The sequence below is a fragment of the Xenopus laevis genome, chromosome 6S (genome assembly GCF_017654675.1).
Source record: "Xenopus laevis strain J_2021 chromosome 6S, Xenopus_laevis_v10.1, whole genome shotgun sequence".
NCBI lineage: Eukaryota > Metazoa > Chordata > Amphibia > Anura > Pipidae > Xenopus > Xenopus laevis.
This window is the reverse complement of record NC_054382.1, coordinates 88,491,558-88,518,954: the sequence shown is the minus strand read 5'-3', so window position 1 is coordinate 88,518,954 and position 27,397 is coordinate 88,491,558. Positions and strand designations below refer to the sequence as shown.

The window sequence follows — 27,397 nt, the reverse complement described above, 5'->3', positions numbered from 1 at the left end:
AAACCCGGACAGGTGGCAACCCTAATTGTTGTAATGAATAGTTGCAATACTGGTGGTGCTCAGTGAGTGCAAGCAACAGGCTTTGTTACCTCCTTGTCCTCCTTGGTCTTTTTGCATACAAGGAAAGTGGGGTGGGATCAAGAGTCATACAGAGGGGCCAGAGCAATGGTCAATTACTACTGTTCATTCAGCTCAGATACAGAGAGAGAGAGGATCTAAGCAGAGCTCCAATTAAAGACGTTTCTCTAAATGTGATAAAGTAGCCAAGGCATTTTTAACTTAGGAGCTGTTTTTTTAACAAGGCAGGGATCAGTGTATAAAGTTAATTTAATTTTTATATTATATTTTTTGTAGGTGCTGGATAGTTCCAAGGCCTCAATTACCGTAGGCAGAAGTGGCACCAGCAAAGGGTTCAATGATTGGAGGGCACTCTGGGCAGGTATCTTTCTTACCGCTCATTACTGCTTGTCACCAAACACTCTGCCCTTGTTTTTGCTGCCCATGTGTACACACTTTTGAGTGCCACCCGCACGGGGGGGGTGTCTAGGGTGTCCATTCAGCTTGGTCCACCTCTAGGTAGCACTAAGAGATGCAAAACTGTTCCACTTAAGATTTGTATCTGAACCCAGGGGAAAGGTGTCTTCTGTACCTTGCAAAAGTTTAGATACGCATTATAAAGGCTCCCTTATGCATGAATGGCTTTCAAAGTAGTGGGTATGTCGGGAAATGACAACATCCTGTGATTTCGCAATATGGCGCAATCAGAAATTGTCAACTCTACAAATATAAAGAGTGAACTGGAGGAAGTAAACATGCAAAGCTCACCTCTGGTGCACCACTGTACCTTTAGAGAAATCCATAAAAATAGCTGCATTAACTAACTAACTTGGTAACTGGAATATAAATTTGATAAACTAATTGATCAAAGTATTAAGGGAATGGTGATTGTGCTTTTGAATGGCTTTCATTTGATAGATGGAAGAACTGTTATTACAAGAAAGCTGAGGAATGCCTTGCCAAATCTATGTAATTGATTAAACATGCTTTATAACACATGCATCGGCCCAGAAGGCTTTATTAGATTTAGCAGAGGAGGTTTTATATTATATTAATTGTTTTACTACTCCTTTGATCTTATTGTCATTCTCATTTCACCTGCCAGATTTTCACAAATATTTTTAATGTTAGTTATTTCAGTTTATTATATTTATGTTAATTTCCTTAGTGTGTTTGGTCTTTGACAAGTAGATTCCACTAGGATTCAAAAAAATAAGAGTAATCAGGGGTGGTTTTAGTTAGTTTTAGGTTCATTACTTATCCACGCTGTACCCAAATGTTCCGGGCAATCCACAATGGTCGCAGAGTACAGCACCTAGAGGGCAGATTGGTGATATTGAAGCAGAAGAAGTTTCCAACTCTTTCCCTAATATAATCTTTCCTACTACTACTTACTGCATAATGCTTAGTTTTGATGCAGATTAGAATGCAGAGAAACAAGAACAGCGAGATGTTTATATATGGTTGTATGGCTCTCTTAGGACTCATTCCATGCTTCAAGAACAAGCCATATAATAACTGGAAGCACAATGGAATTCTAATGGCACAGCATTAGCCAGCCTATATGCCAACAAGTTACTTTTGGACAAAAAATATGTTGTGAGAGAGAAAAAGATTGTGTTTAAGTAAATTAGAGGAATGGCAAAACATGAAATTAGTAATGGAAATACAAAGGTTATTAACACAAAAAGACATACAGTATTGTACAATAAACTTCACCATCATTCACAATAACACAGTTTATGCTAACATTTAATCATTTAAAGGAAAACTATACCCCAAAAATGAATACTTAAGCAACAGATAGTTTATATCAAATTGAATGACATATTAAAGAATCTTACCAAACTGGAATATACATTTACATAAATATTGCCCTTTTACATCTCTTGCCTTGAACCACCATTTCGTGACTCTATCTGTGCTGCCTCAGAGATCACCTGACCAGAAATACTACAACACTAACTGTAACAGGAAGAAGTGAGGAAGCAAAAGGCAGAACTCTGTCTGTTAATTGGCTCATGTGACCTTACATGTGGTTTGTTTGTGTGCACAGTGAATCTTACGATCTCAGGGGGCGGCCCTTATTTTTTAAAATGCCAATTTTCTATTTATGATTACCCAATGGCACATACTACTAAAAAAGTATACTATTATGATAATGGTTCATTTACATGAAGCAGGGTTTTACACATGAGCTGTTTTACTCAGTATCTTTTAATTGAGACCTACATTGTTTGGGGGGTATAGTTTTCCTTTAAAGAGACAGATTGTACACAAACTATCTAGTGCAAGCCCTTAGGATACATAGCATCTGTTTCTTAATTTTTGAATTTGTCTTGGAGTCATCTGGATGGTTACATGTCAGTAGCATATACAGATCGTACTCAAGATAACTATACCTAGCTGTCACTAAGAATATAAGGCATAATGGCAGTGACAACAAAACTAAACTTAAAGGACAAGGAAATACTAAGTTACTGGAGGGTAGCAATTTGCTAGGCGCCACCGGTTAGCAAGATTGCATACCTTCTCCCCCTCCCCCCAGCAAAATACTTGTGACTGCTATGTTTTTTATATAAGAGGCACACAGGTCCAAGGCAGTTTTTATAAAAAGTCATCTTTCATTAGCTCAAGGCTATTTCCATTGGTTTGGTCAAGCTACACAGTTTAGCAATTTATACTGTCCTATTCTACTGCACATATGTCTTCTCAAAGTCTGTGCAAGAAATTCCTGGAAACTGTGTAAAGATAATGCCCTGCCAAGTACCCTGGGCCAGTGTGCTTTGAGGCTCACAGACCCATGCCATTGGTTAGTGTTTGGTCATGGGGAGGTTGGGGTTGTTTTGTCACATTAACAGTCCAACTTCAGACAAGTTGTTGTAGGTTTGGGCTGATCTTATAAAACCTTACCGTATGAAGTGAGCCCATGTATAATCATAATAATAAATGGAAGATAAATCAAATCTGTCAAAGTATTTCTGGCACACCCATTGTGTATTTCGCTATTTGGAAGACTGAGAGAATTTCAGTCCTTTCGTTTTTTTTTTGGTTCATTCCAGTTCTTTCAGTTACCAGTTCTTTGCAAATATGTGTTTTTTATTCATGCATATATACATTTACATTTAATTTTCATACGGCCAATTCATATTTGAGCCTTGGATTATTTTATATTATTTTAATGGTCAAAGTATTGGGACTTTTCATTTATTGATTTCATTTAGTGGGATAGATGATAAAAATGGAATGAACACACTCTCCCTAAGCTTTTGCTTTATAGTAGGGATGCACTAAATTCATATTTTAGGGATCCGCCCGAACCCCAAATCTTTCAGGAAGGATTTGGTCAAATCCCGAACCAAATCCAAATCTGATTCCTATTTTGAATATGAAAATAGGATGCAGCATGGGGTTTTCAATCCCCTTATAACATGACCTAAAGTCACATGGTTTAAAGGGTTCAAATTCAGATTGGCCAGGCTGATGGATTCGACCAAATCTTAATCTTGGCTCAGATTCAGCCATATCCCTAACCAAATGCTGGATTCAATGCATCTCTTCTTTACAGTTAATGGTGGTGATGATACACCTCCAATCAAATACAAAATGCATTATACAGTTTCAGAATTAATCTTCCCTAAATCACCTTTGAATGGTGTCATACTGTTCAGCAGAGTAAAACAATTGTATACCAGTATGTGACAGATTCTTAGTGCAAATATATTATTCAATAAACTCAAATTTGCGCATTTTGCAGTAATAAAGTAGAAACTTGATGGTGCTATTTCATAAGAGTCTTTAGGGTTACAGCAATATGCAAATTAGTAGAATTCCAAAATATGTCTATACATTTTCTGAACATTTCAAGGTTATTTACAATGCTATTTGTATGTATATATGATATAATATTTTTTCTTACAATATAATGTAAATAATATTGGACTAATAAAACAAAGGTAAATGTATTCTTTGTCTCTTTGTGAGCCATGTTTGTAGTTCACATGCCCACAGTTTTCCTACTATCCATTTATTTAGGCATACCTGTGACAGATGTCAGATGATGTTCTGTGATCTACTGCAGATCATTGGGGAGTGACTGTCAACTTCTATTCATCTGGGTAATATCTCCAGTCTACCTAGCTGGAAATATTACTTAAAGGAGAAATAAACCCCCCAATAAGAAAAGCCCCTACCTACTACCCTAGGAAGTCCCCCCCACACACATGTATATATTTCAAATGAAATATGAGTTAAAAATTGTCTATATTAGGAAGCACAATTTCATATGTTCATATCTCCCAATGGCCTCTTTTTGTGTGGTACAGACCTGTTTCATGGACCACATTAATGTGGATCAGTCATTTCAGGTGACTAAGGGTTATTGGGGTGTAACTGGGCATGTTGTAACTGGATGTGCCATTTGTTTCCAGTATTAGAGGGGCTGCTCTGCAAGATACTGTTTAATCATTTTGTTGTATAGCACTTTGCAACATTTTGGAGCATATAAATAGATATTAATAACATGTTTTTAACATGATGGAGCACTGGAAGATATTACTGTCTTGTGCAAGAAGTCCCTAAATTAAATCTCCTTGGCAGGGGTGCTTCGCCAATGAGGCTGTTGCCTCAGGCAGCAGCGCCCCACTAGGTACCAGGGGCGGCAAAAAAATGCTGCTCCTGGTACTTTAAAAGCACATTTCTGGGGGGAGGGGGGGGCAGCAGCAACTGCTGCTGCCTCAGGCGATGGAGGGGCCAGGATCGCCCCTGCTCCTTGGTCTATTTGAGTTTGCTTTGGGCATATTGATGATCTAATTAACTTGTTATCTGTAAGTTCAGTCCTGCTGTTTATAAAACCATTTCTGTAACAACCCCCCAACCCCGAAAAAAAAGTTAATAAAGTACCTATTGAAAGAGAATGGAGTAGGTATGAAAACTGTAAATGTTAAATATCAGTAATTTCTATTACTATTTTGCACAGTGGTGGCATATTTGTATTTAATCTTTATTTTAATTCAACATTCAATTGCAAGTAGGTAAATGGAGGAAAAAAACAGAACATAATAAATAAAAATGATAAAAGCAGAAATGAAAATGAGCCCTCTATTTGCATATACAGACATTTTCTTTTTTCCATTGCTCATTTGCAAATGTTGTCAATAAACCCAAATTATGATTGGATCAATTGCATCCACGGGGGTCTGTTCAGTGTCTCTCTGGGGCTCATTTATTAACTGGCAACAAAGGTCATTTGCCATTCAACATCAGAAATATGCTCTCAATAAATGAGTCTCTAGGCTCTGGCAAAACAGCTTGTCAGCATGCAGCGAGGCAGATCTCACAGGGACGACAAGTTCTTCACTGAATATAACATACCCTGCAGATATTTGGAGAGAATGTCCTGAGGATTCCTATTTCAAAACCTGTCTTTTAGACATAGATGATTTTGTCAAAATGTAAGCATAATGTTATGGAAAGTAGCGGTACTAAAGGAAACAGTTTGGATGCTCTCACAAGCAGGGCCTATTTTTTCTGTAACCGTTGTTTGTTAAGGTAAATAATTGTCTTTTGTGTAATTTAATATGTGGGTCACTATGCTGTTTAGAGTGGGTCCCAATGAACCCCTTTAGTAATGTGTGTTTTTTCCTAAATTAGGAAATATTAATTAGAATAAGGAGCATGATTGTTCTAGGCCAATTTCTGAATTGCAAAGCAGATTTGATTTCTTAATTTAGGTTCCCTGAAGAAGAGGCTAAGAAACACTGGGCAATATAATATAAATAAATAATTTGCAAACAATTTGCAGCGTACTCCTGGGTTTCCAAAAAAATCGGTTGTCTCCAAATCAAAGGTAAAATCGTACACTTTATTTAAACATCGTACTAATCATGCATAGTGTCTGAGGTCTGACGCGTTTCTTGATAGAACAATTCCTCAGAGACCTCCTGTATCTGTATATGTGTGTCTGTGGAGAGGGTATGGGTGCATTTTTTTCTACTTGTGCAGTAGCCCTTGCTTAATGATTAGAGGTAAGCGAATATGTCGGTGGAAATTTGCAAAATGCATTGGAGTCATTGGGGTTCTTTCACAGCAACTTTTATGGTAGACTATGGGCATTTATTTGTGGCAACTTTTTGTTGAACAAAATACATTGAGAGTCTATGGGCATTTGTTGTCGCATCTTCTAGCAGCTAAATTTTGCGGCAGTTTCACAAAAAAATTAAAAAAATTGTGAAATGTGGAATTCCGCTGTGAATCCTTACATTTTGAAAAATTCTGCTTATCACTATTAGTGATCACTACAGAGAGTTTTAGAATCATGGCAGAGGTCTTATACGACTCATGGCAACATCAATTATCTCTGGGCAACACATTATTATTTGTCACACTGCTAGCTGGAGGGCTACATTGCAGATTTTGGCTGGGGTCATTGTGGCAACTTTCATTATTGTATAAATTGCACAGCAGGCTGAATTACTGATATATTGATGCTGAAACTAGGGTTTCCACAATCACACTGACTGCTCACATGGGAAATGTGAAATGGTGCGTCTACATTGCTGGACATTGGTTCATTGAACAGTATCCAGCTTATTTCATTGACCTAGAAAGGATGGGACAACTGATATCTCAAGAGTGTTGCCTATCATCACTTTCCCTCAGGCTCCCTCAGGCTGCCACCTGCTCTTTATTTAACCAACTAGGTCAGTTAAAACTATATTTGTTGTTACTGTTATTGATAGGGAACAGAACAGTTATAGGAATACAGGTATTTTTTTCCAGACAACCCTACCCTGGCTGCCAACCTCTACTAGTTTGCTTGCGGAGAAACTCAGGATCTACAGATAAAGCAGGGTTTAATAGTGTAACTTATATCAGCAAGATGCTGATCTCTTACATTTGTCTTCTCTATTTTTCCCCTTTTGTCATCTCTTAATTTGTCCTTTTTATTTTCATTATTAATTTGCTTAAAGTACTTTCTGATTTTTTAACAGCTTCTGATATGCAATAATTAATTAAACTATAAATGAAAAAAGACAAATAATCTTCAAGTATCAGCGTAGAGCATATTACAAGTTCTGCTGAAGCTGAACTGCCTTTTTAACTTTATTAAATAATTTTATAATGTTTATAAGCATAATTATGTGATGACCCATTCCTTAGAAAAACAAACAAATAAAAAAATTCTATTAAAGGTTGCATATAAGGTAGTGTTAAAAGTTATATATATTTTTTTCGGTTAAAAAAAATCACTTTACTTTTCACTTAACCTTTTAATTTGTGTAAGAATGAGAACAGTGATTAGTCTCTCTGTATGTTATTGACAGGAACCAGTCATAATTTACCAAGACACATCCACATTACTGTCACCCAACCACAACGCTACAATTTATATTGCGAACGGCCAATGATCAGATTAGCGTGTTTTGCAGCCTAAAAATTGCAGAGATTCTTACTTTTGAAATGGTTAGACCAATGGCATTAATGATGGCCCCAGGCCTCAGACTTCATATCCTCAGCTAACCTTCACCCTCACCCCAAAGTGCAGGGGGAAACCCCAACGACCTCCTCTCCCCCAGGCACCCCACAGTAGCAAAGTCTTCTGCATGGTAGTTACACTATTGGGTGAGACAAACAAGGTGAAGAGGGTTATTATAAATAAACACAAGGTAGCATGAAAAGAGAGAAACTAATGGCACTAGCAAGCAGGGACTATCAGAGGGAATACTGAGAAATTGGTTTTGCCTCTGTATTAGACAAGTACCACTGACACTCAGGAACAACATATAGGAAATAGCACAGAACACAAATATATCAATGTAGCAAAAATTTACAGCTGTAGAGTGGGTACTAAAATATTACACGTCATTTCTCCTCTATTTCAAGTGATGCTGAATGATAACAATTTTTGAAATAAGCTATATATCCAATTTAATGGGATATAAGAACAGATTCTATAGAAAGAGTACACAGGAAAATGTCAGGGTCAGCTCAGATCTTTTCTTGGCATTACTAGAATAATTTGCAACTGTCTATGTCAGAACATCTTTAGTTATATATTGTTGCCGTTTAATTATTTACTTGAGTTAATAATAATAATAATAATATTGCTAGCATTTCAATCACAGGTTTTAGAATTTACAAAACCTAATCGAAATATATTCTAATGTAAAAGAAAAACTGGCTTATATATATTTCAAATGCTGTATAAATCTTGATTTTACACTTCAGGGAACAAACATCAGAACATTTATTTAATTGGTCCCATAGTGTTACTGTATAATATAACCTATACTGCTGATGGCCATTAAATGCCACACGAAGTCTGAAACGTCTGAATGCAAAATTTTTGCACTTTTTTTTAAATATTATACTAGATAACTGTGCAATGATAGTAAATATGTGAATATTAAAAAGTTATTTCCAGAACAACTCAGCACTCGCAAGACTTGATTAAAAAATTCCTTTACCCTGTGCAAAATCAACATTTCGGTCACATATTCAGATCTTTACCTAATTTTTTAAGCAAAATGTGCTTGGGCCCAGGCAGTTGGTGGATTTTTTTGTGTGTGCCCTCCATATATATATATATATATATATATATATATATATATATATATATATATATATATATATATGTATGTATGTATGTATGTATATATATATATATATGTATGTATGTATGTATGTATATATATATATATATATATATATATATATATATTTATATATATATATATATATATATATATATATATATATATATATATATATATATTCAAATAATCCAAATTTTTAAAAGATAATTTTCTTTTTCTTTGTAATAATAAAACAGCACCTTGTAGTTGATCCAAGCTAAGCTATAATTTACCCTTATTGAAAGCAGAACCACCCTATTGGGTGAAATAGAATGCCTCAGCACATTCACCATAATGGCTCTGCTCCTATGTGCTTCTGTGTTGAAGCACTTTTTGTAAAAAGGTCATACCTCAGATCAACTGAGGTTTATGATACTGGAAACCACACAACCCCCCCAATGGAGAGGGAGTTAAAACTTAAAAGGAGGGAGGTTTGGTGGATCAGTGAACTTAAATCACTTCATACTTTTGTCTTAAATAAGGATTGTGACCTGTTTGTATTTTGTAAATATCTGTTTATTGCTCTATTTTTATAATGGCTTTATCTACAGCATTTATAAATATTTGGACTGTGCTCTGTGGGGATACAGCGATGTCATTCCCTGTGTATCCCTTTAAATTCCACATATGTGTAATGTAATTTTGAACATGGCTTGATAAAGAGCACATCGCTTGCCTGAAACTTTGCTGACTGTGATGTAAAACATACTGTAGCTCAATAATCAGAGTGCATTCCGTCATTTTTTTTTCTATATATGTATATAATTTTTCACGACAGTGATGTCCTACTTGAAGCCAATATGCCCAAGTTCTCCCCGGACCTCATTATAATTTGATCATAAATATATGGATATACTTTAGGTTACTAAAAACAAGTACAATTTATTAGTCATTATTTATGACTAATGATCGGTGAATCTGATCTCTTTTGCTTATTAGAACATTTGTGAAACAGCAAAGAAGTTGTCAAATACATTGAATTCAATGGGTGTTTTTTTGAGCAACAGTTTTTGAACTGGCACATCATTTTAGCGTTTATGGACGTTTTTCCGCTGTGAAACACAGAGAAATATTTACCTCATCCCTATTTATAGCTCTCAGGTGCACAAAATGAGTGCAGTATTTCTTTATTAAATTACCATACACAAAGTACTTGTGATCATTAGTGATGGGTAAATCTGACCTGTTTCACTTCGCTGAGAATTCAAAAAATGGTGACAAATTTGCCAAGTTTTTTTTGATGAGCGACAAAGGTTTTTTTTGCCGTACAGCAATTTTTTGACACACAACAATTTTTTTCACCCATTGGAGTCTATGCAGTGAAATCCGACGATAAATTTCGCTCATAAATAAAGACAGACAAATCTTTTTCTGCTAAAAGGATCATAAATGATATGAGTACAGATACATATTGAAAAAAAACCTGAAAAATGAAAAGAATTATAATGAGCTAATGGATAATGACAGGTGAAGTAGTGGATAAATGGTGTTCACAAAAAGTCAAATGAAATGTCAATGGAGGTCACTCCACTATAACTTCAGTATAAAGAGGCCCCACTTAAACTGGACCTCTTCCAGCACACAGAACAGTCAGTTCTTTGTACATTGAAAGCTAATAGGTGCCCTCCCACAGTTAAGACCTTGGCTTACACCAGTAGCCTTGAGGGGAGTGAAGGAGAGGGGAGGAGGGAGGGGAGAGCTAGACAGCGAACATGGACTAGGGGTAAGCAGAAGATGCTTAATAGGTACCTGCCAAGCACCCCCTTATCATTGTGCCCTAAGCAGGTGCCTTTTCTGCCTACCCCTAGTCCTGGCCCTGCCAAGTAGTATACCACTGTGGCATTGTAATCCTAAATGGCTTTATATTCTAAAGGTGGTCATACACGGGCCGATAAGCCCGTCGGGGGGCCCGTGTATGGGGCCCCCCGACGGGCTTCACCGATCGAGATCTGGCCGAAAGTCGGCCAGATCTCGATCGGATGGGACAGAAAATCCCGTCGGATCGCGGCCGCATTTATTCGTTGATGCGGTCCCGCGATCCGACCGCCCGTTTGGGCATCGTTAGGATCCGATCGTTGGGCCCTAGGGCCCACGATCGGATCAGCCCGATATTGCCCACCTCAAGGTGGGCATATCGGAGGGAGATCCGCTCGTTTGGCGACATCGCCAAACGAGCCGATCTCTCCATGTATGGCCACCTTTAGAGGCAGTAAGGAAGGACTACAATAGAACTATTGGTCAGATTATGCAGCCTGTGCTAATCCATTTACTGTCTGGGAGGCATCTGACACACAGGCAGAGTAAAAAAACTCAATTATGACTTGAAGGACCTGGCGAAAGGTAGAGCAACCCAGGCATTACAACCAGGTCCAGGATGACCATATTTCAGAATTTTCCTAGCATGATCATAGTTGCATGCAATTAATCAGAAAAGGCAAAAGGAGTGCATTAGCACATGCCAAAAATTGCTACGAACATGCTGTAAATGGCACCAGTAACTTTGTAAATAGCGGGCACTCTTTGTTTTACTTTTGTATATTTTTATTCATTTTAAAACTGGCCCCTATGGTAAATGAGTAACGCAATTTTACTGAAATATAAGCTGATGTGTTAGTCACCATATGCAGCACATTAGCTCAAGCAGTTAGTTTTGCTATGTATTTTTATAAATGCTATTTTTAAATGAACAGAAGACTCCCATGCGGCATCCCAAATATTTTTGGCTTACCCCGGGCACCATCACTCTCCCCTGCTCAGTATAGAATGATTGCAACAACATTTCAACAGACCCGTTTTCAGATCAGCATGGAAAACACTTTAAAAATAACTATAATTATAAATATTTCAGTTCTGTTGCAATACTTCAGAAAATCCTAAAAAAACACAAAGGCTTTTGATTAGGATTTTAGGATAGCATGGTGGATGCCTAGAAAGTTCATCTTATGATAGAATCAGCATGACATAATTACATCAGAGTGAAAAAAGAAAGAAATCTAATGCCCATTTCTCAAGAAACATTGTAAGGCACATGAGAAAGTCTGTTTAAAGGTCATACAGTCTGTTGATAATGCTCTTAAAGAGGTTGAATAATTTTTCTAATTATATTCTTAGTTAAGCACATTATATTCTCCTATTTTGCAAAGCGATATAAAACAGGCAGATATATCTTCTTTGCACATTACTGACCTTTCATTTGTATCTTTGATTACATCTGTCAATGTATTAGCATTGCATGTTGAGGTTCTAATCTAATCTACCTTTGAAGACAGCATGATTAGTCCTGTTGTGAATATAATGAAAATAATTACTTTTACTGCAGTGTACAATTTGTCAGTGGTGTTAGATGAGACAATATCTACAATTCTTTTGTATGTTTTTACTTGTGGAACTTTAGGAATTCACTATGGCAGATTAAAGGAGAAATAAAACATAGGCTAAAAAGTGTATTTGTGTATGGTATGCTAAAAGTTTTGTCCCAAAGACAAAAGCTGTACAATTAGAAAGAATCAATGGAATGTTCTTGCCTTAGGGGCAGATTTATCAAAGCATGAATTTAGAACTCACCACAATACAACTCACTCACTTTCTGTTCATTCCTACGGGATTTTCAAAATCCTATGTAGGAAGAGTGCACTTACCACCCTCCAGCAGTGGTCCCTTGTAGTGAAGCAGGCTCTGAGTCTGTGTCATCTTGCAGAAACTTGCCTAGCACCCATCCGCACAGTGATCTTAGGGTACCAGGAAGTTATACAGCAGCCTGGGAGTGGCCGGTAGGAAAAGGAAGCAGGAGAGCCTGGCAGAGAGAGCCACAAGGTCTAGTTAGACCCTGTAGCTGCACAGAAAAGGGAATTTCCACCATGTGGTTCAGAATGTAGGGGAATTAACCCTACGGGTCACTACAGAATCATCAATATAATGTAGAAAGAAGGAAAACAAAGCTGTCACTGGGTATGTGTGGGGAGTTTAGGTGGCCATAGTTGTTAAGATTTTAAAAGATCTTTACGTTATCGCAGGACTTGAAATGATAGTTTAAATGCATGATTAAATCTATCAAAATACAAAAATATTATTATTGTTTATCCATACAGCATCTATCTATCTATCTATCTATCTATCTATCTATCTATCTATCTATCTATCTATCTATCTATCATCTAGCTATCCACACACACACAGCTATATCTGTGCTTTTAATCACTAATAAATTATACACTCAAATTACTACAGCATATTTTCATCATCGGTTTATATCTTTTAGTGAGTGTGTGACTAATTCCTTTAACTCTGAGTTAAAAGCACACTTCACATGTCATATATCTTCCATCATTTAAATGATCATACCTTGCAGAGCTTTTCGAATAGTAACAGTCCAGCAGTTCACAATTTTTATGGTGACAATTAGTCACAGTTATTAGTTTAGCTGGTTTACATCTTCACCTTTTACAGTTCTCTGCTATTTTATAGTGGTAATTATTCTTTCTTGTGGCCAGAAATGTAATGGGAAAAGTGAGAAATGTATTATCATTAGAACTTGCATCCGCAACTTAGATGATTAGGGAATGAAAGCAATAACCTTCAAAATCCAATTCTTAGTATTAATATCAGTCTTATAAAAATATTTTAGCGATTGGTTTGAAGCAAGTTCATACATGCTAAAAATAGCATTGGAACAGTATTGAAATGAGCAGTAAGTATAAAGGCCCTCATTTGAAAGCAGAGCTAAAGGTGGCATACACGGGCCGATAAAAGCTGCCGACCGTGTTGGCAGCTTATTGGCCCGTGTATGGGGCCGCCCAGCGGGCTTCACCGATCGAGATCTCGATCTGATGGGATGAAAAATCCCATCGGATCGCGGCTGCATCTATTCGTTGATGCGGTCCCGCGATCCGACCGCCTATTACTATTCGTTAGGATCCGATCATTGGGCCCTAGGGCCCACAATCGGATCAGCCCGATATTGCCCACCTCAAGGTGGGCATATCGGGGAGAGATCCGCTCGTTTGGCGACATCGCAAAAGACGAGTGGATCTCTCTGTGTATGGCCACCTTTAATAGTAATTATTAAATTGCTCAGATCTCAATTTTCCCTTATTTGTAGGAAGGGAAGGAAAAAAAAATAACGGAAAATTTCCAATGTGTATTACATTAACCTTCTTGCTATTCTACTGATATTTATAATGCCTCTAAAATCATATGACCATAAGGTATCCTTAGCCAGAAGTGATCTTTACTGATAATGTGAGCTTGGCATGTATATCTTTGTTCATATAGTGCTTCTCTTCCAATTGTAGTGATTCTAGTCTCCTTCCCAGCTGTCTTCCCTGTTTATCTTCCATGATCTTTTTCCCACTGCCTTCCCCATAGACCTCCCATCTTCTACGATCATCTCCTGATTGGCACCCCTGCCCGATTCCCTCCCTTCACCAGCCTTCTTCCCGATGGCATTCCTGCTGTCTTCCTCATATATTAACCAGATCTCTTCCCCGCTGCCATTCTCAATCTCCGTTCTGCTTCTCAGTTCACCTACACACAGCCTTCCCTGTTCATTTTCCAAGATCTCTTCACCGCTGTGGATTGCTTCCCTGCTGCTTTCCCCATTCACTTCCCCATTTGCCTCCCCATGACTTTCCTAATCACCACCCTATTGCCTTACCCATTTACCTTCTCCAATCACCTCCCCGCTGTTTCCTGGTCCACCTAAAATGATCGCCTCCCTCTGCCTTCCTCATCACCGCTCTGCTGCTTCCCCAGTCACTCCCCCAATCAGCTCCCCTCTATGAGCCCCGATTGCCACCTATCTGATTGCCGGCTGCTGTTCTCCCATATTTACAGCACATATTGTAAGCCACCTATAAAAATATAAATGGATAAATTTTTTAATCTGTGCAATTTACCAACAGAGTGTGGCACGTAATTACAGAAAACGTAAAGCATCAGGCAACTCCCTGCGTCTAACGACATACAGATTCTGTGATAAGTTGCAGCAAGTTAGAGCTAAACTATAACTGTAGCTGTTTTCTCTCATATGATAAAAATAAATAACAATTAGTGATGGGGGCGATTTTTTCTCTGTTTCATACATTTTTTTGGAGTTTTGAGAATTTTTCGGCTAAGCGAAACGGACAGAGTCACCCATCACTAATAACAATGTGCAGAATCATTATAAATTAGATGCAGGGAGTATCAGCATAAGTCTGATATGTGCAGGCTGGTGAGGGATAGAGGCAAGAACTTAGGAGGGGCTTTCCCAGCTAACAAATTGTTCAGCCTATCAGTTAGTGGTACAACTTCCTGTGGGAGAAAGAGGAGACAATCCCACTCCTCATTTCAGCCTAGATACAGACAAGAGACTTTTTCTGTGCAGCTCTGATATAATGACATTTTAAGGTGATAAAATGCTTTCAAAACTGTTTTTTTTTCTGCATAATTGCAAATTGTAAAGAATGAAGAAATAATATAACTGAAGATGAGCATTATACAGTATAAAATGTCCTCTTTAAAAAGTGTATTTGAAAGAAGACATTGAAAAGGAGATTTTATGAGTCGCTTGCTAGAAAGTTGTCATAGCAACAAAGCAATGTAAATTATTCCTTATAAATTCAAAACGCATATATTGTTCCTACCACCCTTTGACAACCTTTAAGTTGTGAATAATTAGACGATTTGTTAACCGCTATAAGAGCACTTGTACAGCTGCAACCACAGATGAGGACATGTAAATGTATGCAATTGTTGCAAGAATCAATTTTATGTATGCAGAGAAGTGTTACTTACTAGTGATGAATGAATCTGTGCCGTTGCTGATGATTTGGCGAAACTGAGAAAAGATAAGCAAAAAAAAAATCCCCAAAAAAATCCCAAAATGAATATGGTGAGATTTTTGTATCTGCAAATATTTTTATGGCAGATTTTTGCGGTGGTTTTGTGGAAAAATAGGTAAATGGCGAAGTGCAGAATTTTACCACAAATCTATGCCTGGTGAAAAAAAATGCTTATCACCATTACTTACCCATTCCCAGAATACATAACCCCATGATTTTAAATCTGGGACAACCAAAAACATGTCTGCTGCTTGTACTGCAGTGAGACGGTTATCAGCCACAGTCTGGCCAATCAACAAGAGGGATTAACTTCTTACATTGTGACCTCTCTGAAGGAGGTTTTGGAGCCAAAAAAAGAAATGAAAATGAGGCAGATCTTTTCCCAGTAGAAGAGAAAAAGTAAATCATGGGTTCTCCCATGATAGTTATCAGTGCCAGGAGATTAGTTAATCTTTCTCATTCAGCTACCATAGTGAATGGGACTAGTGCATCAGGCCAGAGCTATTGCTAGAGCAGTAATCCCTGTAGGAAAGTTAAGAATTCATCCCTGTAATGAGTTGCCAGGAGGGGATTTCCTCAGAAATTCAGGAAGCCTTTCTCTAACCCAGCATTTAAAGCTCAGTATGGATTAAAGCTTCCAGACTGCATTTGCTCTACCTCGCAGAGGTTATTTCTCTTTCACTGTCACTGGAAATTGGTGAGACATTTTGCTTCACAAACCCCTGGATGCTTCAATCTGCTGAAAACCAAAGAAACCAAAGAAGAGAAGATGCAAGTGAAATGCAAGTGAAAATGAGAGAACACCTTCTATCATTTCTCCTTTAATATTGTAAGATTTATTGAGCTGGGCCCTTTTCACCTCTTGTATTGATTGTATTTTTGTTTGTAAACTGTAAATTCAGAATATACACCAATTTATTGCTTCAAAAAATATGTATATAATTACTTTGACGTGTTTAGTTAAGTGCAGAGACAGTGCATACGCTATATATTTTGGTTGAAAACTTTTTTTAGATCCACCCAAATATGTTGGAAGGTCAGCAATCTAATGCACAGACCGCAAACTATTTGATCCTTTATGTATTATGAAACGAGCATCAGAGATCCAGCAATATTAGACCTATAATGTGATGTGAGCTCAATATACATCTAATATTGCAAGATCTGCAAATTTTCATCAGCTTGTATATTGCTGACAAATGTTAAACATGTTCAGAGCAGTTCTCTATGCAATGAGAGGCCTGGACATGAATACTTAAGCAACATATAGTTTATATCATATTAAGTAGCCTATTAAAGAGTTTTACCAAACTGGAATAAATATTTAAGTAAATACTGCCCTTTTACATCTTTTCCGTAGAGCCCCCATTTTATGATATTATCAGTGCTGCCTCAGAGATCACCTGACCAGAAATACTACAGCCCTAAGTGTAACTCTGTCTGTTAATTGGCTCATGTGACCTAACATGCATGGTTTGTTTGTGTGCACTGTGAATCATAAGATCCCAGGGGGCACTTCTTAAAATAAAATTTTTCTATTTAGGATTACCTAGTAGCACTTACTACTAAAAAAAAGGATATTAATATAACCCTAATTTGGTTACTGTCTCTTTAAATAGCAACTTACCCTTGGCAATCCAGGGGCCCTGAGTCCCTTTTGCATATGAAAAGTACCGGGAACTGGGAATTACAGCACAGTGCTTCCACCTAGGGAACACTAAGGAACACACCTCAGGGTGATTCCACTAGGAATAATAAAACACACACAGTTTGCAAATGAAACAAATATAAAATTTATAAAAACTGCAGTAAAACTTGGGCAAACTAATACACCATGCACTGGGGACACGTGGGACACTACCCTAATCACTTTTAGGTACTTAACTGTTGCTTCAACACTGTCCTTTTTAATATCATAGTCCCAATCCTCTGGAAGGGGTTAAAAACCACACAGTTCAAATGAAATGTCCCTTCCCCAGAGCTCTTATTACACGGGTAGCACTACCATTTCCCAAATGTACCTCTCCCTTTGTAATTTAGCATCAGCTCTCAAGTAGCACAAAACTTGTCTTCACTTTGGGGCTCCACACTTGTATCCATGCCAGTATCCTCCCTTGGGTGGCTCATTCACCGGGGTGGTCTCAGAAGCAATCACACTGGAGATTAGAGGCAGCTCCTCAGCAGGATAAATCTCACCAGTGTCACCTTTCTCCTTCTGAGTCTCTAGCAGCTTGGCAGGGAACAGACTGGGCTCAATCTGCACCTCAACAGATTCTACAGATTTAACAGCTTCTCTGTACTTGACAGTCTTACAGCTACTCGTGCTGGCTCTGTTCAGCTCTCTGGGAGACCCTGTACATTTGGCTCCAAAGTCAGGCACACCCTCTCTCCCAAGGATGCACTGGGGTGCCCAGCCAATCGGATTGCTCTCCAGCCTGTAACTGGGCTGGATGATGTCAAAGGCAGAAAAACAGGGGAAGGATTCCTCTTGTCCCCGACATTAATATGAAAATGGTTAATACATGAAGCAGAGTTTTACAAATGAGCTGTTTTATGCAGTATATTTATATAGATACCTACATAGTTCGGAGGTATAGTTTTCCTTTAATACTCCAGGTCCATAATTAATTAACAAATGGCAGCCAGCACATAATCCAAAAGACACACATAGAATTCAGTATCAATGCCTATTTCCTACAGCATTGTATGTGGAAATATTTATAGTGGCATCAAAAAGAAGGTCTAAGCTTATTTCCTCCATATTACAACATATAGAACATTTGTCAAAGGGGATCTGTTATCCATCATTCTTGGGACCTGGGGTTTTTCAGTTATTTGGATCTCCATACCTTATGTCTAGCAAAAAATCACGAATTAAAAACATGAAATAAACTTGAATTCAACCCAATAGGATTTCTTTGCCTCCATTAAGTATTAATTGTATCTTAGTTTGAATCAAGTACAATCTACTGTTTAATTATTACAGAGAAAAATAATTTATAAAAATCTCACTTATTTGATTATAATGGAGTCTATGGGAGATATCTTTCTGGATAATGGGTTTCCGGGTAATGGACCCCATGCCTGTACCAGAAGAGTTAAATGGCTGTTTGTTTTTCTTTAAAGCTGAAACTTGAAGGGATCATGGAAGCTGATGAGGAGCAGGGATAGAGAAGTGTATAAATATACACCACTCGATTACAGCAGCACATTTAACCTTGTGGTATTCCACAACTATCAGTCACAACTGTTATCTACAGCCTTAGTTATAATAATTTACTACTATGATAATATATCTTATCACTGAACTTTGCAAGAGCAACAATTATTTTAGAGTGTTGGTATTTTGCTTGTTTATCCAGTTGCACAGTAAGGGGCCGATTCACTAAGGGTCGAATATCGAGGGTTAATTAACCCTCGATATTCGACTAGGAACTCAAATCCTTCGACTTCGAATATCGAAGTCGAAAGGATTTAGCGCAGATAGTTCGATCGCACGATCGAAGGATAATTCCTTCGATCGAACAATTAAATTCTTCGAATCGAACGATTAAATCCTTCGAATCGAACGATTAAATCCTTCGAATCGAACGATTCGAAGGATTTAAATCCAACGATCGAAGGAATATCCTTCGATCAAAAAAAGTTAGCCAAGCCTATGGGGACCTTTTAGATGGCGAACTAGGGGGTCGAAGTTTTTTTAAAGAGACAGTACTTCGACTATCGAATGGTCGAATAGTCGAACGATTTTTACTTTGAATCCTTCAATAGTCGTAGTCGAAGGTCAAAGTAGCCCATTCGATGGTCGAAGTAGCCCAAAAAAAACTTCGAAATTCGAAGTTTTTTAACTTCGAATCCTTCACTCGAAGTTAGTGAATCGGCCCCCAAATGTTCCTAAAAACTGTGAATTAAATTGCAAAGGTGAAATCCAAAACGCTACTGTGGAATTATTTGTTTCTATATAACATGCTACTGGGTTTCCTTTTTCCACATATAGTCAAGTATCCCTTCTGTTTGAATTATATTACATTTGTACCAAAGAGGAATAAGAGAATTATAAGAATTATAGGAAAATATAGATATAATCTAAACAGATGCAGTTTTCATGCTTAAATACCTATTTGATGCTAACATAATACATTTTCAGTGACATTCACTGTTATTGTAAAATATGTTTCACTTCAATTAAAATTGTGTGTTTAATTATTAAAAATCATCCATACTGTAAATCACATATCACATGTCCAATTAATTATGAGGGATAATTTAATTAATTATTCCTGAAAATGTACATATTGCATGCAGTTCTCCTTTGAAACAGTGTTTATTTAAACTTTTCAGTTTAGCAAAGTAAAATAAGATGAATTTAGGGAGAAAATATAAGCCCAGTTATGAGATCTATTATCCGGAAACCAGTTTTCCAAAAAGCTTCAAATTTATGGAAATGTCATCTCATATAGGTACCATTATACTCGAATAATTCATTTTTTTAAAAATGATTTCCCTTCAGTACTCAACTAATAGTAGAGTACCTTGTCCCGACAAAGATATAATTAATCCTTATTGGAGGCAAAATAATCCTGTTGGGTTCATTTCATATTTAAATTATTTTTACTAGACATAAAGTATGGTGATCCAAATTATGAAAAGACCCCATATATGAAAAAACCCTTGTCTTGAACATTCTGGATAACAGGCCCCCCTTTTTCGATTAGTTGCTTAATCCATAACTCTTCCGTAATTTATCAAGTGTAAAGCCTATATGATCTACAAATACAAAAGTACAACAAGTAAAAGCTGTCAAGGTCATTTTGAAGTCAGTGGAAGTTCCCTTTCTTTTCTTACAAAGAGCAAAAATGAAAGATTGTTGGAGCACTCCATAGCTAAATAAAAATATACTAAAGTAAAATGGAAGTACTACTGATCTGGCCAAATTAACTCTCTTAAAGAAGAGAGATTGATATATGTGCATTCCCTGGTGCCCTGTCACATAATTAAACTATGCAGATGCATGTATTTACAAAGACAGGGTTTTTTTAATTACAAAGTTATGATCATAAAATTGATATGCCAGCATATCACGTCACGGTAAAACCCATATAGCATTTCCTAACTATTTACTCATAATACTCAAAAGCTAAAGCCTCCCGGCATAAAAGCATAACAGTGTTACTTTAAGTAAATGTCTTCCGACCTGGGCATTGGTTTCAATCATAGGGCTTAGTCCTCCCCCGCCATTAGCTTTTAAAGGAGAGCGATGACCTAGACCACAGCATTGGTTCCATGAGATAAATCCTCCCCCTTTTGCAGCTTTTAAGAGAGAGACTGCCCAACACCCATTTCCAAAGGCATGGAACCACCATTTAAAGGGACAGGTGTGGGGGTGCTACAACCACATGGAAGCCTAGTCTGCAGCATAGCTGCTAAACTTTTAAACTCTGAATGAACCCAATGTCCAGGTCAAGAGTTTTTGAGTATTATGACCAGGGATAAATAGTTAGGGACCGCCATATGGATTCTATTTTGACGTGGTATGGTGGCTTATCAATCTTATGATCATAACTTTGTAACTTAAAAAAAAATCCTTTCTTTGTAAATACATGCATCTGCATAGGTTACTTATGTGACAGGGGACCAGGGAATGTGCATTGAACAATCTCTCTTCTTTTTCTCTATTTTCTTGCAAACATCAGCCTTTCGTTCATAGTTTTAGAGTTTTTCTACTATAAAAAGTTCACATTTTGAGTTAGTTCGTTAAATTTGTGGTTTTTGGATTTTATCGGCGGCTATTTTCATTCGTATCTTTTGTATTCGGATCTTATAATAACTTTCTTGGAATTCGTAAGTTTACAAAAATAGAAATTAATCATGGTTTCAAAAAGCTCTAAAACCACTACAGTTTTGAGCTATAATAATTAGGCCTCCAAATGTATCTGCCAAGGTGTACATACATTTTTATAGAAGTTACAGGAGTACAGATATCAGCATTTATGATGTCATAGGGGTTGGTGAAATGACAAATGATCTGTGAAACAATTAGTAATATCCAAAAAGCCTGCAGTTCTTTTGCATAATCATTCACAGATTTATACATGATAAATATACATTATGAATTAATTTAACATTTTATGTGAATTAATATCCGATTCAGTCTTACATTTGTACAAAGCTGATTATTTATGTTTCTGTTTTTCCATCTCAAAATGCATATGCAATCAGAAGAACCTTGTATAAAGATAGCTTTTTTTGTCGTCTTCCAAGAAAAACCTTGAGGAATTATTTTCTAGTTGTTATTTTGTATAATAGAGTATTTTTATAATGTGCGCTCTGAATGTGAGCCCTACCTTCAAATATGGAGTATGCAAGAAAGCATATTTTATACAGGCTTTTGCTTATTCATACAAGATGTATTCCTGATTAAAAGCAGTGTTTTTTTTTTTTATAAATGGTTCCAAGCCAAGCTGTCAAAATTGGTTTGCTGTTTTTTAGCAGAGGCACTTGTAAATAAGCCCTTCTATCACCTTGTAGTACCAGGGTCTTGAACTTGTTTACTTGAATGGAAATAGTTTGCATGTTTTCTCCATGTCTGTTTAGTGTTTCCCTGGAGACACCCCCCCCAAACACACACTTCATCATAAACATCATAAACATAAAACACATTCCTCCCAACTGTCCCTTCTTTCACAGGGCAGTCCTGATTCTGACAGCTCAACCTGCAGTCCCGGATTCTTACTACAATGTCTCAAGTTTCTCTTTGATCCCCTGCACTGATGCCAAAAAAAAAGATACAAAATTTCTGAAGTTAAAAAAGAGGCTTTTAGCGGAAAACTCCGAATTTTCAGCACCTGCACTGAGCTACATAAGATAAGATGAGCAGAGTCTAGCAGCTTAAAGGGCAATTTCACCCTCCTTAGCAAAACCCAGAAATATGTTCAAACTTTCCATAACCTGCCAAGTCTCGTAAAATGGATGTGGCATTTAGGGGGGTGGCTCCGAAATGGGCACGACCAAAAAAAAATTTGACATTTTTCAAATATTGGGAGGGTATGAAAGCTGTTTAATTAGCTTGACTTGAAAAGATCAGACCATAACTTCAGGGCCAGCTAGCCCAGCCAACCCCACTCGTGCGCACCATCGGGGAGGGCAATGAAAAGGGAAATGTAAGGGCAGTGGAAGGACAGAGGAGAGGGGAGGGACGGAGGGGAGGGACAGAGGGGTGAGCGACAGGGGTAGGCAAGAGCTGCAGACAGGAGCGAATCCAAACTAGGGGTAGGCAGAAGAATCTTGAACAGGCACCTGCCAGCGCCCCCTCATCATTGCATCCTAGGCAGGTGCCTCTTCTGCCTACCCCTAGTTCTGGCCCTGCATAACTTAGACTTCTCCATTCCCACTGTCCACCCCTAAACCCCAGAAGAGACCATATCTTTATTTAAATGTTAAACTGTTTTATTAAATAAACCAACATTATTAATAAAGGATTTTTACAATAACATGACACATGAATAAAATCCGAGATTTACCAAAAATAAAACCCTTAAGTTCTTGGCAATCTCTGAACATGTATAAATGAGAACTAAAGCTTAACAAAAGAAGTAGGCCAGAAATGTTGTACATTATATTTTGGGCTTCTGTTCCAGCCCAATGCAACCACAAACCTTTAGCAGTGAAGATCTGTCCCTCTGAAGATGCCCCAGTAGTTTTCCATCTTCTTTTCTGCTGATTCTCTGCCCATGCTCTGTGCTGCTGTCAGTTAGGCTTAGGGACCACAACAGTATTTAAATTATATAGGATAGAAATGTATAGCTATTGTGGTGTTCATGCAAATGGCCTGTAGATGCCACTGTGCTCATAATTATACTGTTTATACTTCCTGGTAGCTTAAAAGTGAAAGTGAAAGTGAAAGCTAACTGTTGTGTAATGCCTGCATGCCTGCTAATAAAGCACTGTTATACTCTACTCATCCTAGGCTACCCAAAACATAACAGTTATGAATATAAATGTATATTCAATATAAGGCTGATTAGTAATTAATACAAAACAATTACTACATGGCAGCACAGAAACCAGTGCAACTAGCACCAGAATACAATAATTAGCCCTCTAGCTACACCAATAAATACCCATAATGCAAACTGTAGTGTAATTAAAGCCCAATACTTTTTAAAGTGACATCCTGCCATTAAATGAATAGCTAAGCATATACTTAAATATTTTAATAATGTCAGGTAATATAGTTTTTCAGTTGTTAAAACATACTTCACACTCACTGTTAAGGTCATCTGGTAATTTTGTTTTTTAAGTGTATCCAATGAACCTCTCTGATCTAATTTTCTATTGACGGTGCCAACTTGGGTCCTATTTGCATACTTTTAGTTCCTTGAAACTTTATATAATCAAAAACATTTCATTGCTCATGCATCACCTTTTATTATAGCTGAAATGTTTTCTATTAAATAATTTTTGATCCATATTCTCCAATTTAAAGCAGTCTATGGGCATACGATTTTTTTTATTTTAGGGGCAAATTTATTAATGCTCCAGCATCTTGGCTCAAGAAATCAGTTACTGAAACCACATGTGACCTTTTGTTCAATCCCAGAGCATTAATTAATCAGCCCCTTAATTTCAGGAATTAGTGGATGCAAGATTTATTAAAACTGGAACAAAAATGTATTGTAAAGTCCTTGTGGAATCCTGTAGTCAAGAAAGAACTGATTATGAGTGCAGATTTAACAATGCTGTGTTCAGGTAATTGCAGGTTGAAAATTATGTTTAATATGTTATTGTGTCTATTTGCAGAAAATCAATTTGTTGGGTTAGCAAAAGAACACAAATAGAAATATCAAAACAGAAGTATATAAAGGGCAAAACAAAAATTATACTACAATGTCCTTGCCATGAAAGAACTGATTTTATGCACAATTTAACAAAATATATTGTTGGTCTTGCTTAATCCCGACATGCTACTAATTCTATAATTCCACTCTATTATTAAGAAATGTGATTGTGTTTACAAAATATGTTTTCTCAACAGTCAAATGCATGGCAGTGTTTATAGAGCTCAATATTTTACACAGCATATGATGGCTGGGAACGGAATTGCTTCTTTAAGCAGCTGACAAATGTTATCATATTTTGAAGCTGCAAACAAGAAACTTTCTTCAGATAATTTTAAGAACAATTACAATGCATGTTTCCTCTTTGACACAATGATTGCTTTCTGCACATCTCTGTACCACTGACTCTTTAAGTTAATACTCGCTCTTGTCAATTTTTCAACAGCTTCACTCTGATGCGGATAGAGGAGATGATGCCATCAAATATGTCTTGACAGGGGAAGGGGCAAGTTCCATTTTCAGTATTAATGAGAATACTGGAGATATTCATGCTTCAAAGAGGTTGGATAGAGAGGAACAAGCCTACTACACACTGAAGGCCCAGGCTATTGACAGGTTAACAGACAAGCCAATGGAACCTGAGTCTGAGTTTGTCATTAAAGTACAAGATATAAATGACAATGAGCCTAAGTTTCTGGATGGTCCTTACACAGCTGGAATTCCTGAAATGTCTCCTGTTGGTAAGAATCTTATTTATTCAATAATCTGTATTTTAAAAATCTATAGAAATAATATGCTTGTTTATTTAAAATGGCATTTAACAGTAGCAATTTATGAAGAAAAAAAAATAATGACTGGTAATTTTGGTACAGACGAAAGTGCTGTAGAATGCCTTTTGTAAAATTAGGAGTTTTATTCATGTTTCATTCTTATTAAAGTGAACCTGATGTGTTTAAACATTTGTAATGTATAGGGCAATGTGCAATTTGCAAAAATTGGGATCTATAGTGTTGCCTGGATTTGAAAAATGGTCATCGCCTGGGGCACCCATAACACCTATAGCTTGAGTATCATTCAAACACCCAGAATAGGTACATCAGACTGCCATACTTGAGAAAACGCCAAATGGTTTGTCATAGTCCTGGGCATTTTATTGGTTCTATGTGGGGATCTTTTACTTGCTAGAAAAGCTAAGAACTGTGAGGTGCAGGTACAGTGCAGGGTGCTGAGCATGGGCCATTGCCCTTATGTATAACTACAAAGTTCACAGACCCTAAGGAGGGTCCATTCACAAATGGGCCATTGCAATTGCTTGACACAATTATTTTTCTTGGCTTCTAAAAAGCAGGGACTAACCATAACCTTTCATCTATAAATTTTTTTCCAATTTTTTCTTAGGGTAGAAGTAAGTAGTCCAGGAAATGGATTTCTAGGAAATATAGTCTTTCTTACATTTAGATGTACCTTGGCGACCCCTATACATTTCTGTAAAGGTGCAATGTTTCCCATAAAGCATACCAACCAATGAGCAGCTAGCATTTATTGGTCAAATGTCAAATGAACACAGGAATCAGAATAATAATAGCACCCAGGAACTACCAAACAGAACCTACATTGGGCAACTTGAAAATAGAACATGGGCCATTTAAATATTTGAATTTTCACACCACATGCAATGACGTAATGCAGTCCGATTTTAAAAGATATGTCCCCACAGCTTCACCACTAGAAAAACCAGGTATTGTTACATTAAACCCCCCCCATCTAGAGGGAGCCACTGGATCCCTAAGTTTAGTTAACCTTGGTAGGATCCATCTCCAAACTTTTTTGAGAAAAAATTGCTAAAAAATAGCGGGCTGGGTCCTCAGAAGACTATAAGCCCACATCTGAAGATCCCCTTAGAGTAAGGTTATTACAAATTTTACCCTTTCTTGCTCAGTGGGGAAGGAGCAGGGTAAAAAAACGTAAATATACCTTACATGCCTCCTGACAAAATGTACCCCATCCCCATTGAATTTGTCTGGGAAAGGGATTTTAGGCTCCACTGGAGCAGAATTCACTGTTACTGGAAGTGTATTCCACAGTGACGCAGGAGCAGATTGCTTCCACCCTAGCAGAGCGTCCTTGCAGACACTGGACAATCTGGTCTTGTTTTACCTTTTAATCCCAGAGACATTGCAGAAGGCTAGCACGTAAAACTTCCAGAGAGGCAGAAGAAGCAGCAGAGGCACCTTCAGTGTCCATTTTTCCATGCTCAACGTAATGTCACGCTCAGTTACCCAAAACCCAGAAAGTGACCCATGGTTTTGGTATCAGCTCACACTTTAGCCTATAGCCGCCGCCTTTCACTTTGGGAGGAGCCCTCCGCTACTCGGATGCTGCAAGGACTTATAGTGAGAGAACCAATGCTGAGTTTCTGGGCAGACAAGGGAACCAGAGTGTTAATCAGATGGACAGAATCAAGCAGTACGTAGTCAAGGGACAGACAACGTAGTACAAAATCAGAATCCGTAATTGCAGTCAAAACATGCAAAAGGGTCAGGACAGGCAGTAAACATCAGGGTCAGAACAGGCAGAAGGTCAGAACACAGGAATCAGAATAATAATAGCACCCAGGAACTACCAAACAAAACCTACGTTGGGCAACTTGAAAATAGAAGATGGGCCCATTAAATATTTACATTTTCGCATGGACGTCATTGCGTATGCACGTCCGGTTGTAAAAGACGTGTGCACGCCGGGCATGCTCACAGAAGACAGACGGGCTTCAGAAGACAGATGTGCTTCACCACTAGACCCCCAGGTATTGTTGCGATTAGATTGCGAATAACATTTGCATTGAACAGCGACTACAGACACGACTCGTTAAAAAACCTAGCGCAATATAAGCAATTTGCGACAGCGCAACAGCGCAATAGAGCGCAATAACAAAAGTTCGCAAAGTGGAGGGAAACGGCAGAAACAGTCGCAAATGTAGCAGAACAGTCGCAAAGCGAATTATTACATACCCACTCTCGCGCACAAACTACTCGCAATTCGATTTGCG

The 27,397-nt window shown here is 37.6% G+C and overlaps 1 protein-coding gene across 2 annotated transcripts in view; it reads left to right on the top strand.

The window, feature by feature from the left end:
- Positions 1-27,397, top strand: part of LOC108695235 (cadherin-7) — a 116,181-nt gene that overhangs the window by 38,596 nt on the left and 50,188 nt on the right. For both annotated transcript variants that reach the window (XM_018223618.2, XM_041567784.1), the window contains one exon: positions 24,797-25,091. In XM_018223618.2, the coding sequence (XP_018079107.1) occupies positions 24,797-25,091 (295 nt within the window). The remainder of the gene's footprint in view (positions 1-24,796; positions 25,092-27,397) is intronic.